The sequence below is a fragment of the Symphodus melops genome (genome assembly GCF_947650265.1).
Source record: "Symphodus melops genome assembly, chromosome: 20".
Taxonomy (NCBI): Eukaryota; Metazoa; Chordata; class Actinopteri; order Labriformes; family Labridae; genus Symphodus; species Symphodus melops.
The window spans coordinates 4,679,791-4,698,683 of NC_136710.1; the positions used below are offsets into that span (position 1 = coordinate 4,679,791).

Sequence of the window (18,893 nt, forward strand, 5' to 3'; positions counted from 1 at the left end):
GGGAGAGAGGAGCTGGCAGTCATATAACCTAAGTGATTCTTTTATGGCTCCGGCTACTCATCTATGATCTGTAGCATAAAAAAAAAAACTGCACTTAGATCATCTCAAACCCAGGCATCAAGAAAAAGAGCGATGTTGGACTTTAAACACGGTTGAATGAGTTTCCTTTCCCTTCACACGCAACAAGTCCTGGCCGTTCGAACACATCTGGGTTAAATGGTGTCTAAAAAATGCTTTTCCTTGTTTTTCATCAGTCATAAATATTAACTCCTCCCCCTCCTCACCAGAATGATTAAAGAATTTGTGACAATTGTCTTCAGACATTTTTTGATCTATTCAAAGTCAAAGAATTTATATGAAACAAATCCTTACAGACACATTTGGTTTCTTTGAAGTCAAAATAAAAGTGGTGTTTAGATAATCAGGGATGACAGTTTTTTTTTTTTTTGAGGTGTGCTTCAAACATCAACCTCATCTTCACTGTTTCTCGCCCTCAGTTTTCCTGGTTAAGGATCAGCGCTGACGCTCTGATGCGCGAGTCTCTCTTCTCTCGGTTCTGTCTCAGCCTCCGGAGCACAGGGGCTCTGCCAGTCTCTCCTGCCCAGGGAACGTCTCCTGCTGCTGGGACACTCTGCGGACCAGGCGGGGGGTCTGAGAAAGATATCACCACATCCTCCAGTTAGCCAGAGAAACATAGAAATGAGATCTAAAGGCCGAGCACAATGATAGGATCGAGAAGGTTTTTCAGATTTAAATACTGCAGCAGAAGATTTTAAAGGGTATTTACAAAACTCTTCTTATGGTACGGCTCACTTTTCCGAATAACACAAAAGCTAAAAGTTACAAATAATTAAAGGCTTTGTTACAGACTTAATTATCGGCTGTGTGTCAACCTTAGCTCATTACGGACACTGAACTTCATCTCTTGGGTTTCCTTTGTCCACATATGAACTCTTCATGTTCCTAAAAATAAGATGGACTTATATCCAGCACTTTACAAACACCTATCACATGAAAATCCCCCGCCTTTATACATATAACCTTCGACTTCAACTTTGAAAAACTCTCATTGACACACACCTAAAAGGGGGAAAACTACGCATAAAAAGGACGGACAGAATAAAAAGACCTCTAAATTCTTTAAGAAGCCAACATGTTGGACCATTAAGAGTCTTTCTCAGGGCTTGAAAACCTTCTCTCTGTGCTGCTTGTCCTCGCTGCCTTCAAGCATGAAGTAAAGGGGAACCATGTTTTTGTGAGTAAAGCGATCTATAATGTTGTGTTGCTCCTAAACTGATGCTTAAAAGGACACATAGGGGACTGTGCAAACACAAAACCAATGACATTAGTGTTCTTGTAATAGTTTGTACCCTGTGCTTTTGTTGAGGAAGGCAGATCCTGGTTCTCTCCGATCGCCCTCCTCCTCCTCTGGAGAACCTGCAGGAGCTCCGCTTCCTCAACGTGACGGCTTGTCCCCCTTCTGGACGGCAGTCTGCAGAGGGGCTGACGTTTTATGTTGTCCTGGATGGGGAGAGTATTTCACAGCTGCTTAACTTCACAGAATCTCAAAGACGCAGTTGTTAAGCACTGAAGCGTTCGGCCTTGGAGCGAACAATGTGATTTCTTGGTACAATACCAGCATTCCTTTCAGCTCCAGGATGGCCGATTTTCTTTTTTCACAACTCGAGTCCTTCAAGTAGATTTGAGGGAGTTGTTAGAAAGCTTTTCTATATTATGTCCAAAAGAAATAATGACTGTAGGTATGAAAACACTCACCTTCCACGAGCTGTCATCTTCCTGTGACCACAGATGGTACAAATCAGTTTCAAAGTCTATTTAATATTTTTTCAGTAATTCTACATGTCTGTCTACAAAGAAATGCCTCACATGACACTGCTGGTTCATTTGTCTACCTGTTTTATCTTAATGGGCCTCAGGACGATGCCCGTCTTGATTCTCGCCATCATTTCATTCACTGCTTTCGTCTTCATGTCCAACAACGGTGCAGGTTCTCAGAAAGAAAATCAAAACATTTAAAACCGTTTAGCTGAGCTTTATTTCTCCGTCAGCGTCGTCATTTCAGGAAAAACACAGTCGGTGCTACATTTACAATAATTCATAGGTGACTCTTGAAAAAGGAGAGTTTTTTTGTGTTTGGTGAAACCAGAAAGAAAATGTGTTTGTTAACATAAGTTTTGAACTCTGTTTGGTCATAAAAGGTTTTTTTTTTGGGGGGGGGGGGTTCCAGTTGAATGAGATGAATGTTGAACTCACTGCTTTGATCTGCTTTACAGGATCCTTCTTTTCTCCTGCTTCTCAGGACGTCAAGAGGACTTGGAACAGAAATAATTAAAGACGTCAGAGATCATGTTAATGGATCCTCGTCCTGCCGCTAGCTGTGCTGGTGAGATGGTAGAGGAGCTCTGGCTTCAGTGTAACGTACTTGGTGGTAGAAGTGGGAGGAGGTGGAGGAGGAGGAGGAGGAGGAGGAGGAGGAGGAGGAGGCGGTGGTGGAGCAGGAGGAGCTGCGGATGACTCTCCTTCTGGTTCTTTGGTTTTGTATTTCTCTTCCAGTGTCTCCTGTAACTTTTTCACTAAAACAGAAGAAGCACTAACTTAAATGCCACTGGTTATTGTTTTGTTAACTGTTTTTTTAAATATTTGAAAAATAATTCCTATGACGACCTTTAGTTCTATGAAGACATATTTTCCAATCAGCTGTTACCTTCCTCCTTCAGCCCTGTGACCGTGCTGTTCGCCTCAGCTAGCTGAGTTTCTAAGGCCTTCCTCTCCTCCTCGCTCCTCTCCAGCTCTTCTTTCAGCTCCTGCAGCTCGGAGACGACTCCGCTCTCCTGAACAGCGCTCTGATACTGTGTGACCGGAAAGAGTCAGACATAAAGAACGGGGAAAAAGTGGATCAAATTGTGCAACTTCAGGGCCCAAGTAGCCTAGCAGTTATAATGTACAGAAACTAAATCTGTGGCTTTGGGTTCAAATCTAACCATGGTCTCTCCTCACAGCATTTCCTCTCTCTATGTAGGTGTTCTATCTAATGGAGGTAATAATGGCCCCAATAAAAGACAAAAAAAAATGTGCTCCTTTTCATCACATCTGCACACACCTGGTCGTGGTAACAGCGCTGTATGTCAGTCAGGGCGGAGCTGATGGTGGCGATCTGTTCTAGCGCCTGCTGCAGCTGCAGGCCGGCCTCAGAGCTCTGCATCAGCGTCACACTCTGCCTGTGGGAATCTTTCTGCTGCACCAACATCTGGCAACACAAACCATACAGTTTCAACTTTTGGTGTCTGGAACACATCGTCTTAATTATCTGCCTTTCAGAAAAATTTGGGGGGAAAAAAAACAAAAAAAAGACAAAGACAATGAGGCTAAGCAAAGTGAGATGTGTGCAGCTTGTTGTTTATTTTCTCCCCAGGAGGTTGTCACGATGAAATGTTGTCAGGGCCGAACAATAGCGTTAAAAAAAAAACAAAAAAAACTCCTCAGCAGAGAAGAGCAACAAAGGGAAAACGATGAATTAGCTGTGAGACAAAGGATCGTTTTCCCTACAACAAGATAATTGGTCTGACAAGAAAAAAAAAAAGTCTGAAGCTTTGTCTTGATTCTTCTTCTCTCCTTTGACACACACACCAAAAAAAACTACAGCTTTCATTTGAAGTGTTTTAAAGAAACATTTTGTCCTTTTGAGGAAACTTGTGCGATATTGTTCATTCTGACTGGGTTTTAATCAGTTAGATTAGATATGTGGTCACAAACACTCAAAGAGCATGTTTAATTAGCTTAGGAGCTAGCGTTGGTGCTAAAAGAAAATAAATCAATTCTCACATTATAAATAAATAATCAGACTAAAAGGGATGTAACAGAAAATATGACCAACAAAAAAGGCAGCATGTATTTTAATTTTTTTTTTTATACTAGAGGGAAACATTATTCAGTTGAACCCAAAAAACGATGAATATTTTCTGTCAAATGTACCTGGGTATTTCTACTCCTCTTTATTCACACAGATAACACAAAGGCCATAACCTCCGCCTCCATACATCTCTCTGACAAACTGTATCACTGTATGAGTGATTCAACAGGAAGTGTGAGAAAAAGGTGGTTTTCATTTCCTCGTTTCTCCCGGTGAGAAACAAACCTGAGCTGCAGGTTTCGGTGATCTCTGTTTCAGTGAACGCATTTCGAGACTTGTCGCTCTGAAATAACACGCTCGAGTCTCCCTTCGCCGTTATTAGGCACAGAACAATTTCCACACAGCAATTAGCACAATCATTTTATACACACAAACACACAGGCTCAGCCGCACACTGCGACACAAAGAGACAAAGACACACACACACACACACACACACACACAAAGAGAGAAAAAAAACGGTCCAAATTGTTTCCTGTTTGAGGCCTGGCATCATTATACCAGCATGCACCACAGAAGAGGGGTGTGAATGGTTGGTGTTTTCAAAACACATGAAAACAGACAAATAGTAGTGCATACAAGAGGTATTCAGCGCAGGGGGGTCTTTTACCGTGAATTGAGAGTAAAAGGGGCTGAATTGTGTGAGCAGTTGGGGGTCCTTTTCACAGGTAAGGACCCCTGCGAGGCCGCCCATTGTGCGCCTGTCCAGTAAATGGAGGACGTCACGCACAAAGGCAACAATTGCTATATGCTCGGCACAACATAAAGGTGTCAGGCAAAGACAGGTTGTGTTTAAAGAGCACTATTCTCCTTCAGCGGCGGTGATGACCACTAATTATGGGCGAGGGAGGGGCTAAATGGGGAGAGAAGGAGACAGAGAGGTGTTTTTTGAAAGAAAAGGCCTTCATTATGGGAGCAGCTGGGGCAAGGAAACTGTGCTGCGTGTGTGTGTGTTCGGGACTTTGGGTTTTTGTGGAGTGTGTGTCTGCCTTTGTTTTGCGTGTGTGTGTGTGTGTGTGTGTGTGTGTGTGTGTGTGAACGCCTCACACAGACAGCCTGGATTTGACCGAAGTGTCATCAGTGTGAAAACAGAGAATGGAGACCCCTTCTCCTGTCCCGCCACATCAGCAGCCCCTTGACAGCACTGTGTGTGTGTGTGTGTGTGTGTGTGTGTGTGTGTGTTCAAGACCTTCCTACTCGCCCGTGTCTCGGCCATACCCGCCGGAAGGTCAGCGGCGACACTCCCGCTTCCTTCCCGTAGCACGACCTGTCACCCTCAGTGTCTGTAGGTGTGAATGTTTGACAAAATGTTTTGGGCAGAAAAGACACGTACAATACACACACAAACACACACGCACACACACACACACACACACACACACACACACACACACACACACACACACACACACCGGGCCACGTGCTCACACCTGGTGGGCGAAGACTTCAGCGTGCGCCCGCAGGCCCTGCTCCAGCTCCAGCTTCTGAGACATCTCTGTGAACTCCTCGCTGACAAGCTGGGAGACTGTGAACATACGGAGAACACCCAAAGAGAACCAACAAAGCAACATTTAGCAGCTCTGTGACGGCAGCCCGGCCTGTTGAGGAGGGAAACTTGCAAAAATAATGAATATTTCAGTAAACGCAGTGGCGATTCCAGAGTCTGTTTGGGCCCCGGGCTAAAAATAATAGGGGACCCTTCAACCCACATTTATCACTATAATCACTGCCAATGCTTAGTCCCTGTCCACTTTTTTCCTGTTTTTATTTATTTTATTTTTTTTTTTTTTTTTTTTTTTATTCTGCTATAGACGGATAATCCCTCTTAATTTTTCTTCTGGGACTTTCATTGGCATATTTTGTTTTCACAGCAATAATGTGTGCACATGAATGGGCCCCCTCTTTGGGAGGCATATTTTGTGACCTGTGTCCTGAGTTTGCTTTAGCTTCACATGAGCCCTTTCACACATGCTTCTCACTGTGGAGTGTATGTCAGGGGGAAATGTCCTTAAACACGTTTTAGTGCTGTAAACACAGAAACCTTCACCATTATGGAAGACTCCTCTTCCTCCACCCGCACGCGCTACCCAGCCGCCCCTCTTAACCTGAAGGCAACGTCCAAAACATCTCATCCCCTGCTGTGTGTTAAGGCTTCTTCTTTTTTTTTTTTTTTCACACATGCACTCCTGAAAATGACAACAAAAATGTCATGTTGACTGTCCCTGAAATACTCCTGAGTTGATTGTTCACACATGCACCTCACAGCTGGAGACTTTCCATGTTGGAGGGGAGAGAGAGAGGGGGGGGGGGCTAGACGCTATATCAAGATCTACATGAAGTTCACCCGTGGTCCAACACAATCACAACGTCAACAAACACTCAAATATACTCGCTGAACTGAAAACCTAACGCAGCTTTTTCATCACGTGCGCTGAGATTGTACCAGTGGCGTGCATACAGGTTAATGGCCATGTGCAGGTTAATGGGTATAAATGCCTGTCAGACATGCAGCTCAACCGCCAGGACGTTTTCAGGCGTTGTGTGCAAGTGTGAAAGCACTATAAAAGGAAAAGTCCTGAAAGACTTGAAATGATGCCGAAAAATATGACAGGGGCGACAGGTTTCCTCCTTAACACCTTCTTCAGAGCAGCAGGTTTCTGTGGCCTGGGTGTAAAGCAGTGTCCTCTGTCCTTGTATGAAGGCAGACAGATGAGACCTGACATGAGGAGCTGGCTCTTATATGACAGGCCATGCTTTAGACCGCTATAATATCAATATGCAGTCATTACATACAAATGGACGGGTAACTGGTCGAGTAGTTGTACAGTGTATAGTCATTTAGAATAAGGAATCACAAGCCACTTTATGATGACAAAAAAACAAACAATCATTGTTACATGTATCAGTATTGATGTGAAAAGGACCGACCTCTCTTGATTTTATTCATGGTCTTGCTCTGTTTGTTCATCCTCCTCAGTATGGCCTCTTTCTCGTCCACCTCCCGAGCGAACTACGGGGGGAGAGAGAGTGTGTGAGGACAAAGTGACGGCACAAACACACACAGACAAGCAAAGTCATACCTGCTCTCGGAGTTGGAGCTGCTCTTCGGTCAGATCTTCTACTTGTTGCTCCAGCTGCAGCTTCTCAGACAGGAGACCGTCGACTGACACCTGCAGCTCTGACACACACACACACACACACACACACTTATAATAAGTTGTAGAGGACACCAGCTTGCCTTTAATGTTGACCTGATTATGTATGAGTTTGGATCACCGTTCTTTAATTCAGTCTTGTAAAATAAACTGAGAAGCAGAATATTTGTTAATTCTGAACCATCAGCACTTTTGTCGAACCTGCGATCTTTGCCTGACTCTGCAGCAGCAACGTCCCCTCGCTGCCATCCTCGCCAACATCAACCTCATCGCTGTTCAGGTCTGCGTCGACCTCCTGTTCAAAGGTCACAGCAGCCATGTTTTCAGGTAGCTCAGGGATGAGCGGCATCATCATCTGGCTCTTCCTCTTCAGCACTTTGTTCTCTTTGGTTATCTAGACAACAGGAGGAGATGAGGACGAGGCTGGAGGTCGCACTTTGGACTTTTTCCATTAAACGACACAAAGGTTAAATGAGATGAGAGTCGTCGTTGTAACACAGCAGGATTCTTCTCATCTTCTTTCGATGAGAAAAGGAAGAAACACGTGTAAAGATAATTATAGCCGTGAAAAGAAATAAAGGCTTTGTCAAAAAAAAGAATTGTCAGGGAAGGAGGGGAAAGAAAACGAAAGACATGGTTTTGTAAAAGAAGTACAGATGTGGGTGAAAAGATGAAAGAGTAAGAAATGACAGAGAAGAGGAAGATAAATGAAAGTAAAAGGAAAAATGGTAAAAAAAAAAAAAAAAAAAAAAAAGATAAGGCCTGAGAAGGACATGTTGATGTGGTCCAGAAGAGATGTAAGGTGCTGATGCAGAATCACACTGTGTGAGCTGCCAAAAGAAAAGAAGAAATATAAACATGAGGAAGGACAAGCACAGAGATGAGAGGGGGGACTGATACAAGTTATGGAAATGTACAAGATGAGACATATCAAACTGAATAACAGGAAAAGACAGAGGAAGTGACATGAGATGAAGAAACAGTCGAGCAAAAGAAAATAAAATAACAACAAAGGAAAGGAACTAGAAGCAGAGAGAATGTATGGGAAAGTAAGTAACCGTAGAAATCAACAGACACAGGAAGCTTTTTTTTTTTTAAAAAGGAGAGGGGAAGGAAAAGTCGGGAAACAGAGGAGAATGATTGTAAGAACATGAAGAAAGGAAACCATGGTGAAAAAGAGGAAATGAAAAACAAGAACATAAAAGGAAAGTTAGACAAGGACAGGAAAGGATGTAGAAGAAGAGAACAGAAAGGACAGTGTAAGAAGGACATACTTTGACAGCCAGAGCCTCGGCGCTCTCCCTGCAGGAGCGCTCGATGTGAAACTGGATCTCCAGAACATTCATCTCTTTCAAGAGCTGACTGGAGACTGAAATCAAAACATATATATTTGTCATCTTGTACAACAGGAAAAGAGATATTTAAACTAACTTGCGGAAAAAAAAAAAAAAAACCCTAATGATTTAAAGAAAAATGTGCATCAAATTCGATTCATTATTTTGTCCATGCTCCTTTCCTTCATAAGATAAGAGATAAGATAATCCTTTATTCATCTCGCGAGCGGAGAAATTTACAGTGTTACAGCAGCACAGCAGGACAGCAGAAGAAAATCATACAGTGCAAAAAAAATTTAAACAGATAAAAAACATGCATCAAAAACAGCAATCAAGAGCTAGTACGAAAAAGAAATGTGCATCAATTAAAGACCTATATACTTCATAAACTAAATATTGATTTAATTGATATCTCTTCTCTGGGACCGGAAATGGATAAGATGATTGTCACCTTCTTCCAACTCAAACAGTCTCTGATTGGCTTCATCCCTCTCCTTCGCCAGAATCTCGCACTAACAACCAAAAAACATCAACAAGGGAAACAAAGGAACAAAAGATAAGTGAAACAGAAGAAATCAATCGTGTCACAAAAGATTAATGACGTCGATTTTATTCACATTTCATTCTGAGGACCTTAAATTGTGTTTTTCCTTCTTGGTGTAATCAGAGTTGTGCACGTAACTTTTTCTTTGCTTTAATTAAAATCTGTCAATGACAGTGTTTCCATCACATGGGACCCTTTGATTGACATCTGACTGAGCAGGATAATCAGGGTTTCTTCATTCTTCCTCGCTCAGGATGTGGGTTAGAAAATGAGGTAAATCATGTTTCAGTGTTTGTCATTAATGCAGATACCTCAATGTCTCCTTCATCTTCAGAGGACAAACCGCACTCTTCATCAAACTCTGTGGGGGGGGGACAAAACATCTGTTTATGTGCAGACTACAGGAGGACTGTCAAATGAGCAAAGGCTACAGAAACAGAGAACTTGCAAAAGGAACTTTCACGAGACTTTGTGAAGGAGTCAAGAGACCAAAACAGGAAGTGAAATCAAAGACGGATCTGAGAAAACCAGTTTTTCTATGGCTTCTGACTCACAGCGGTTCAAACTTACTGAGAGCTTTTGGTTCTTTCTTCCAAATGAAGTGAGGTAAATACATTGATGGCCTCACAAAGTTTCATCCTCACATTTCTGTTCTTAAAAGACGCGGAAGATTTCAATCTCTGAGCTTTAAGGGGGGTTTTGTTAGCCAATAGGAAAGCCTTTGTGCTAAGCTAGGCTAACTGACTGCTAATTACAAGATCATCGCTGCTTTAACGGAACTGCAAACAATTTTTTAATTCAATTTTTTTTCTTTATTTATCCCTGTGGGGCAATTTAAAGGCACAGAGAAGCACCAAGCAGTCGGCCGCAAGAGCAGCGACCCGCATACACACCCCATGTCAAATCGGTTGGAAGTGTGTAGCTAACGTTAGCCGTGCTAGCACCACCTTAGCAGCTTAACGTCTACATGCCTGTGCTAAATGTGGCTATGATCAGATTAAATGGTTTAATGGCAGTTCAAGTGTGCTGCTGCTGCTACGAGAGGCCATCTGTCTGTGCTGGTTTACATCTGGGCAGTAGAGAGGGCAGAGCAGGTCACTTAACCAGCTAACTTGGCTGCTAGCTATTGCTACATGTTTATAGGGTACACTTGACAATGCACATAATGCCAGCAGCTATTTAGTTTAGCTTGAATACTGGAAAATAGGAACCAGCTAACTTAGCTGTCAGAGGATGTTTGAGTTTCATCTTCCAAGCACCTCAAACATTTTTTTGTCTTTTATTTTTGAAATGTTCGAAATCTACCAGATCTACAGTTCAGTGTCATTGAAGATAATCCCGTAACCTCCTCTTCTCACAGGCCTGGCTAACCAACTCTTGTTTTATTAGCTTTAAATTCAACAGTGAGAGTTAAACCTTTCCTCTAATCCAAACTCATTGGGAAGTTGTCCACACTGTTCTTCGAACTGTAATTAAGTCATAACTTTTACATTTTTGTTGGCCTTTTCAAGCTTTTTTAAGGTCAACAATTGATTGAATTGTAAAATAAAGGATGACAGAAGAATCACCCCTCCTTTAATAAACAATCACACCTTTAACAGAGTCACAGTATGGACGAATATGGTCATGTTCATTTTAATTGCACCAACATAACTCTTACACGTTGCCAATAAAAAGATAATGTATTTGACTATTTGAAAGTCTAACTGAGTTACAAACGTCATCATGTGACTTCAATAAGGAGTTCGATTTGATCAGGTCTTACCTGCAGCTGCATTATTGTCAGCCTGCACTGACATCCTGCCGCCTGTTCAGATGTTTTCAAGAACAAACAGCCTGTGAAGGAAGAAGTGGACCTTTCTACTTTATCCCTCCCCCAGCTTTTAAATGAGGAACTCTTCCAAACAAAAAATAAATCTACATCCTTCATCTGATGTGAATTTGTAGGGACAGGAGTGAATTAGGGGGATTGGGTTTTCTTGTATTTTGATGATGACTTTAAAGATATAAATATCGGTAATGTAACAAGTAAGAAGATGTGGGGTTTGAACTTTTACCCCCTTTCTTGACAGTGAGAAGAGGAATATGTTATGCTCTCTGAAGGACGACTCTGTCTCTCCTCTGCAAGATCAATGTCACTCAAGCAAAAGGGGCAAAAGGCAAAGCTGCTTTTACTCCTCTATTAGCATATGTGCTCAGAGTTCACAACCTCTGAAACATCAGAACAGCCACCGGACTTAGGAGCCCAACTGGAGGGGACAATTCAGGATATGATCAAGAGGAGTGCATGGCAGCGGTGATGCTGATGACACACATTCCTCCAGTATGAATAATTCAGAGATGTATGTTTTTATTCACTTGCCCAACCCGGAGATTATTTCTAGAAGGACACAGAGTTTGGTCAGGGATAAGTGCTACATGTCTTTAACTCTTAGCGGCTGAGTTAACTGGCTTTGGCTTGTCAGGACCAACGGGAGGTCAGATGGACAAGAGTATCTTAAAGGATAATACCATTCTTTTCTTACTGGACTAAGTTCTGACTTAATTGGTTCAAGCTCTTTGGTTCTTATTCAGAAATGGCTTAATGGAAACTGCTGCTGTTTAAAGGGTTAAATAGTCAATGTGCCATTTTAAATCACCTTTAACACACACATGAAGTCTGTAGAGCGGGATGATAGACGCCTGCATTGACTGCCGTCCTTGTGATTTAATGAGTCTTTTCGCTCTCGCTGTGTTGCTCTCTTTGAGACACCACCTGAGCTCCACAGCCTCCTCCACCCGTCACCCTGACCTTTGCTAATGATTCTTCGCCGTCTTAATAAAGGTGAAATTGTCACTTAACATTAGCTGTTGTCTGGTGTCTCTCAGAGCCGTCCTCATTAATACAGAGTCTCTGAATTCTGGTTCAACGAAGACCGATAAGAAAGCAAGCCAGATTTACATTGGAATAAACACAGCTGGGAGGGTTTCAACCTGCAGCCTTTAACAAATGCTGTTTTCATTTATTCTTTTAACTCTGTTACTCTTTGCCCGGAGGGGTTTTTATTTTTAATCCAATAAACACAAACTCTTAATTATGCCATCATAATACCGTTAAAAAGGGTTTACAGCAGAAGTCTTCAACACAACCGCAACACGGTTTCAGTTCACCAAAAGGTTTAATTCAATCAAATAAACAAATGCCCCAACCCTGTCCAACACACACACACACACACACACACACACACACACACACAAATCTGATGTCAATTATCAAAAAGTTACACCCCAGTTGTCAATTCCTGAACCAAACAAATCACTGAGAAAAATGAGGCTATCTGTGCTGTTAGCAAGCCTGTTTAAACAACATGTAGGAATACTAGATTAAGTTTTTTCTACATTCAGATTCCCACGTCAATGCTGTTTGGTCATTATTTGATGTAAAGCTTCTCAAAAGGTTATTGTCAGAAGTGGGATTCGAACCCACGCCTCCAGGGGAGACTGCGACCTGAACGCAGCGCCTTAGACCGCTCGGCCATCCTGACATATGAAGAGTGAAGCGGGATATAAATGACTCATAACTAGTCACAGTGTCTTGAATTTATTTATAATTTTTTTTGTTAATTTCCTTTTCTTTCATTTAGAGTTTCCATCTGTTTGGGGTCCACATCACTATTATTAACATTTGGTTAATACATAATAAAACTTGATAATATAGGAAACATGCATATATTAATGATACATAAATCCTCAGACAGAACTGCTCTAACCAAATATTGTTCATTTAGAAACACGTACAAAAACGCTCGATTGCTTTCATTACTTCATAACAGTGTGTTTTAATATCATATATTACATGTTCGTAAAATAATAGGCACACGTGAGATGTGTAAATTCATAGATTTATAGTGAGTCTGTGTGTGTTCAACTTTGCTCAACCTGCCTTATCTGGCTGGAAAGAAACCTCCTTTTTCTACATTTACGTTATTGCTTCCTTTCCGTCTTTTAAGGACGCATCTCGGATAGGTCTTTGTAATGCATAAGTGAAATACTGTGGATGCTACAGTAACAGACTGAGGAAGAAGAAGAAGAAGAGCACTCAAGAAAAGGTTATTGTCAGAAGTGGGATTCGAACCCACGCCTCCAGGGGAGACTGCGACCTGAACGCAGCGCCTTAGACCGCTCGGCCATCCTGACATGTAATTATGATCGACCGCAATTCAGATCTAAAAGGCGCTTCACTGTTCTTCCCCGTATAGGAAGATCAGAAGAAAGAAGGGTAAAGAGGGAAGAGACAACAAATGTAGCACAGGTTTCACTTCTGGTAAAGTACTCAGAGGAGTTATGGGATGTGACTGTAAAAAACAGGAGCTAACGATTTGTGATTTAAAGAAAATACACCAACTAAAGTACAGTAAGACACGACGGAGTCATCCATTTTTATTGTCACCAGTGACACGAGGTAAGCTCACTGATTACCTCACCTCACGACTGGAATAAACAATGCATAAAAAAGTACACAACACAAGCCTCGACTCCACAAACAAATAGCAATCCGAAACCAAAGTAAGGGTGTATTTACCCCGTCTGACAGATGTCTGCAGAAGTGAAAGCATGTTAGCTCCACGCACGAAAATAATAACTACTTTAATTTCCATAATTAACATTACCAGTCCTTCCCATTTCATAATCGTTACAGCTGCCAATATTAATATTGGACTGATCAGTCTATTATACGTGGCTGTTACTGCTACTACACATTTGCTTTTTGCATTATCGGTGCTGCAGCTATAAATCCATTTTATTTAGTTAACACCGTGTCTGCAGATGGCTGTTTAACCTGAGCCTGGTTTCTACCTCTAAAAGGAAGTTTGTGCACTTCTGTAACTTTGCTAAATGATGCTGCACTCATGGTGGGTTCATGTTGAGTCTCTGGACCTGCTATTTGTGAGGTGTGTTTGACAAGATCTGTTATGAGTTGGTGCTGATAAAACTTGATAGCTCGACACTTTGGTATTTATGTGACAATCAAAATAAAACTGAGGAAGCTCATAGAGGAAGTATTTGAATAATTGTTTTTTTTTTTTAAATTAACTTTAAGGATTCAAAAGGCAGTGGGAAAAAAACACAAAGCAAAACCAGAATCATTTTAAAGGCAACCATACTTTAAAGTGAATGTTGTCATGATGGTTGAAAAAAATATCAAGGGAGGAGGAGCCAATGGCAGGTAAAACAAAAAGGTTTATTTAAACAAAAAAGCAAAACAAATCTACTTACAACAAGTGTCCAAACAAAGTTCACCAAAAACAAAAAAACAAGGTAATCCACAGGGGAAGAGGGAGACAAACTACTACAACCCACTGACTATACAACCCACAATGAACCAGGAAATACTGAGACTAAATAGACACAGGGGTAATCAGACACAGGTGAGACCAATGAGACAGGTGAGGACAATCAGGGTAATCAAGACTCAGGAAAACACAGAGGGGCAGGAAACAAGACAACACTGAGGACTAAAACTACAAAATAAAACAGGAAACACCGAAGACTGAACTAAGACAACACACAAGAGAAAACAAGCAGCACAAGGTAATAATAAAACAGAACTCAAACTCTGAAATAAAACACAAACAAAACCGAACCAGGACAGAAAGTAATACTCCTTGTAACACCTGTCTTACTTCAGACACTATTAAACAATCAAATCCTTATTTTTATTGGTTTTATGGATTTCCTGTGTGTACTTTGTAAAGAACACAACCCAGCTCGTCTTCCCCATCTTTATATCACCCTCGTGATTGGCTCTGACGCCACACATGCCGGTCATCAAAATGATGTAACTCCTGGCAACCCCTCCCTCATTTACATCCACGTTTATAAATAAAACCAAGGTTTAATGAAGCTCGAATGTTTCCACGAGCACCTGGATGTTTACCCATCAGAGCAGAAACGGCCTGATTGTTGACTGATCGTGTGCGGCTTTGTGACACAGAGGGGACATTTGTGTGATTATTTACTGTGTAAAAAAAAAACAAAAGAGGAGAGAATAGGTCATAAACAGAGAGATGATGAGGTTGAGATCGACACTAACACATACTCACCTGCTCAGGCTCAGGCCTCCTTGGCACTAATGACTGTGTGATTGGATTATCTGGGCTTTTCGCAGCACCACAGCTGCAGCCGACAGAGAAGCTAACCTGCAAGAAGGTTAACAAGAGGGCAGCGGGGTCGTGGCCTTTTGCACAAGATGAGACCTGGGGCACTGAGTGAAAGAAGATATTTTTACGAGGAGGAAAAAAAGGAGGCGTTTTTTTTCTATGGCAGATGGATCAGATAGGATCCATGTTTCTGGCAATTCAGAGGGAGGAGGCAGCAAGAGAGGACGAGGGGAGGGAGGGAGGGAGACGGGATTCAGTGTGACAGAAGAGCCTCGCAGACACTGCTGGCCTCCCTGTGACTCCACTGTATCCTCAAATTACCACAAAAAACATCGATGCTATACTGCCAGATTTATCCACTGTTCTCGTCACCTCTAACCCTTTCTTAAAGCGTTTCACTCTGAGTGCGATTTTTGTCTTAAAAAGCAGATTAATAGTTTGTATGACCCTTAAATATCTTTTGACCATCTTATCTCATAATAAAGATGCTGTCCAAGCCCGTACACGACGTGTGATTCTGTTCCTGAAAAGAGGACAAACTTTTGTACAACACAAATATTCAGACACCTCATACTGAAAAAGCGTGTTCAAGACTTGTTTCTTTCCAAACACATTTTAAATGGGGTTATTTTTCTGAATAATTAGATTAACATGCTTTTGTTTAATGACTTCAAAATAACCTTCAGCCCCATTGTATCTTATAAAGTGTGTACTACACTTCACATTGTGTGTGTCCATAATGATCCTTTTTGTCAGCTCGGTTGCCTAAAGATGTTTTTAAGTCTGCAAATTTCCTGAAAATAATAACATAAAAATCACATCTTGAATTTGACTTTTGTCCACATCCACTCCGCATTTTTATTTTTACTTGAAAAGGAAATAAATTTGAATTTATCTCCCATAATTAGACCCTTTTAGTGCGGTTTTTGCTTCAGAAAAAAAGACACAATCCTTATTTTAGACCCCAAATATTCCTTCAAATGTATTATATCATTTAAAACATGTCTCTCTTTTACCTTCAGGGAATTTTTCGTTGGATATAAAATATCGTTGATATCACCTCAGCACACTGTCACAGATCTAAAATGTGACTGTATTTGATGACTGCACATACAGAACTGAGGCTGCAGGTGTGAGCTGGACCCGGCTGTGTCACAGTGGAGAACGGCAGCAGGCAGTGAATCAGGACCCTGAGGGAGCAGCATGTTAGTCTGCTGCAGAGGACGATGAGTCTGTTAGTGGGAGTAAGTGACAACGTGTTCGTCTGTAATTAGTTCTTGAGCACATTAAGTCAAACATTCACACACTGAGACATACAGCGGAGGGGACATGAGGATCCTATGAAGAAGTATTTCTTCCCCTTTTTTTCTTTTTTAGGAAACGCCCGTTTGTGGTTTTGTTAGAGTTAAGACCTGAAACACAATTCAAAAGTTTCTCCACATAAAAAAAGAAATAAAAACACTTTTGTAGAGGAACAAAGTTTCCAATCATTAAGTAAGTTATATTTATTCCACTTCTATCAGCCTGAAGTTCTAAATACTCAGATCCTATTTGATTGAGACATTTCAAATCAATAAAAAAATTAAGAGCAATATCATGCTGAAGACGTGAATACGTTTTTTAATACACTTTATTTAAAAAAATCTATCGCTGGTCAAATTATAAACATGCTATGTAAATATTATATCTATTGCTGTTGAGAACATTTGAGAGGCCTGCTTCCTATTTCTGCTGGGACTTCCTCGATCAGGTGTGTGTGTGTGTGTGTGTGTGTGTGTGTGTGTGTGTGTGTGTGTGTGTGTGTGTGTGTGTGTGTTTTCTCACCCTGAGGTTTGTACTGTAGGTGTCACTCTAACTCTGTGTTCTGCCACCTGTTGCTCTGCTGAGTTTCTTCAACCAGCTCTTCATGATGAAGGCCCAGTGAGCTCTAAATCTTCCACCTGCATCACATGATATTTAAATATAAAATATGTTTAGTTTTTAAATTTAAAATGATGTGAAGATAACTTTTAAATATCCTTAAAGTTTGAGCTTGTTTTTGCTGCTCGACTATGATGGGGAAAAAAAGTGCATACGCAGTTTCTTCCATATCAGTGTGTAATAACTATTTTGCGAATGGTTAACTGCTTTGACAAAAAGGCAGAGATTTCTTTTTTTTTCTTTTTTTCCAAACAAAAGCATTTTTTTTAACGCACAACAAAACCCCGAGTCAATCTGGGCGAACAAACAGTTCAGCTACTGTACAGCAGCTAGAAACAGCTTCCCAGACAGTCAGACACTCCGTCAGTGTCCTCCGTGGTTTGCTCATCAGGCCTGGCTGCTCGGCCGCTACATCAGCGTCTCTCAGTGATGATGTCAGCGGGGGGAAGCCGTCTGCTGAACCGGGCACAACGTGGCACAGACGACCGGTCATACTCCGTCTGCGGGCGGAGACAGAAGAGGAAGCGGGGTGTCTGGACATGGAGGGCACACAGTGGCACTGTCTGCAGCTCAACACACACACACACACACACACACACACACACACACACACACACACACACACACACACACACACACACACAGTCAGCAGACTGGCACAGCAGCTGACACACTGCACACTTATAGCCTTCTGATCTGTCTGTCTGGCTGGATTGATTTTATTTTTAAAGGCTGAACAGGATAGGCTACATAAACACAAATAAGTGATTACCTTTTTCGTTCAGATCTTATTGCATGTACCCTTCGTCTTCATTTGTTTGTTCTTTCCTTCACTTGTTTTACTTTTTGTCTTTTGTTTTTTCGAATTCTTTGTGTTGATCTTTAAAAATCATAAACCAGATTATCTAAAACAAAAACAACAACAACTCCCATTTCCAATGTTATTGGCTGCTTAATGCAACAATTTGTCAATCCGAGTTCAATAACATTCAATTAGAAATTGAAGTCCTCCATGCTGGTTACGTCTTCAGGGTTTCAAACTGAAATTGCTGCTTGTTGTAATAAAAACCTGATGTGTCCTCTCAACAGGTTAAATACTCTGTGTGGTGGTATACACATACACTGGTTTAAGAAAAACACTTTTTTTTGTTTGTTTGATCCAATATTATTGGTAGAATAATAATCATTTTAAGTAAAAAAAAAAAAAAAGTAAGTTCATAAAAAGTGACAAGTTGTCACTTTTAAGAATTTCATTTTGTTGTATTGTAAAAAATAAAGAACATATTGTAGTATAATTGTATCAGATGCATTAACAGGTGACAGTCTCAGTAACTATATCAAGCTGCTTCAATAAAGGTCACATTTAAAAAATGATACAAACTGTCAAATATAAACGTGATTCTTATGTTAAGTCAATTCATACATTTTTTATTTTGCTTAACTATTTGTAACTATGATAATTAAAGATGTAAAATAAATATGAGTTGTGGGTGCTTGCAGAGATCATGACCATTCAATCTGGGGGGCTGGAGCCTCCGCAGGTTATCTCTCAATCTGACAGGATTTTTTCACATATCTACAGGATTTAATATATCTATTATTTTTATACGATATATAGTCACAATAAATAAAATCATTAAGTATGGTGATGAAAAAAAATTGCAAAAAAATTAACAATTTGGATTTGAGGAATTTTGCATGATTTCACTTCCTCAGACTGAATCCCTTTTGCTTCAATTATAAATGTTTCAAAATGCCAAAAAATAGCATAATTTCTCCCATTTTTTCTAAGAAGGACCTCTTGACCTCACGTTGGCTTGCACGATGCCTCTCGAGATTTGTTCATGTGCATAAACTTTATTTGCAAAG

At 41.0% G+C, this 18,893-nt stretch overlaps 2 protein-coding genes across 2 annotated transcripts in view; one reads left to right on the top strand and one right to left on the bottom strand.

The window, feature by feature from the left end:
* rgp1 (GP1 homolog, RAB6A GEF complex partner 1) overlaps positions 1–18,893 on the top strand; it is a 242,800-nt gene that overhangs the window by 118,776 nt on the left and 105,131 nt on the right. The window lies entirely within an intron of this gene.
* shtn2 (shootin 2) lies at positions 373–10,825 on the bottom strand. Its single transcript, XM_079371724.1, has 17 exons — positions 10,730–10,825; positions 9,276–9,325; positions 8,872–8,932; positions 8,361–8,455; positions 7,288–7,480; positions 7,012–7,109; positions 6,860–6,941; positions 5,362–5,456; positions 3,122–3,268; positions 2,726–2,870; positions 2,444–2,594; positions 2,275–2,333; positions 1,914–2,011; positions 1,777–1,797; positions 1,637–1,690; positions 1,371–1,521; positions 373–651 (listed from the first exon to the last, which is right to left on the bottom strand). Exons 1-17 carry the CDS (start codon positions 10,761–10,763, stop codon positions 494–496), a joined length of 1,692 nt encoding a protein of 563 aa, XP_079227850.1. The 5' UTR covers positions 10,764–10,825; the 3' UTR covers positions 373–493.

Coding starts and splice junctions, on each gene's coding strand:
- shtn2 (XM_079371724.1), bottom strand. CDS start 10,763: ATGTCAGTGCAGGCTGACAATAATGCAGCTGCAG. Junction 7,481..8,360: donor CCGAGGCTCTGGCTGTCAAA/GTATGTCCTTCT, acceptor CCTGTTGTCTAG/ATAACCAAAGAGAACAAAGT. Junction 5,457..6,859: donor CATGAATAAAATCAAGAGAG/GTCGGTCCTTTT, acceptor GTATGTTCACAG/TCTCCCAGCTTGTCAGCGAG.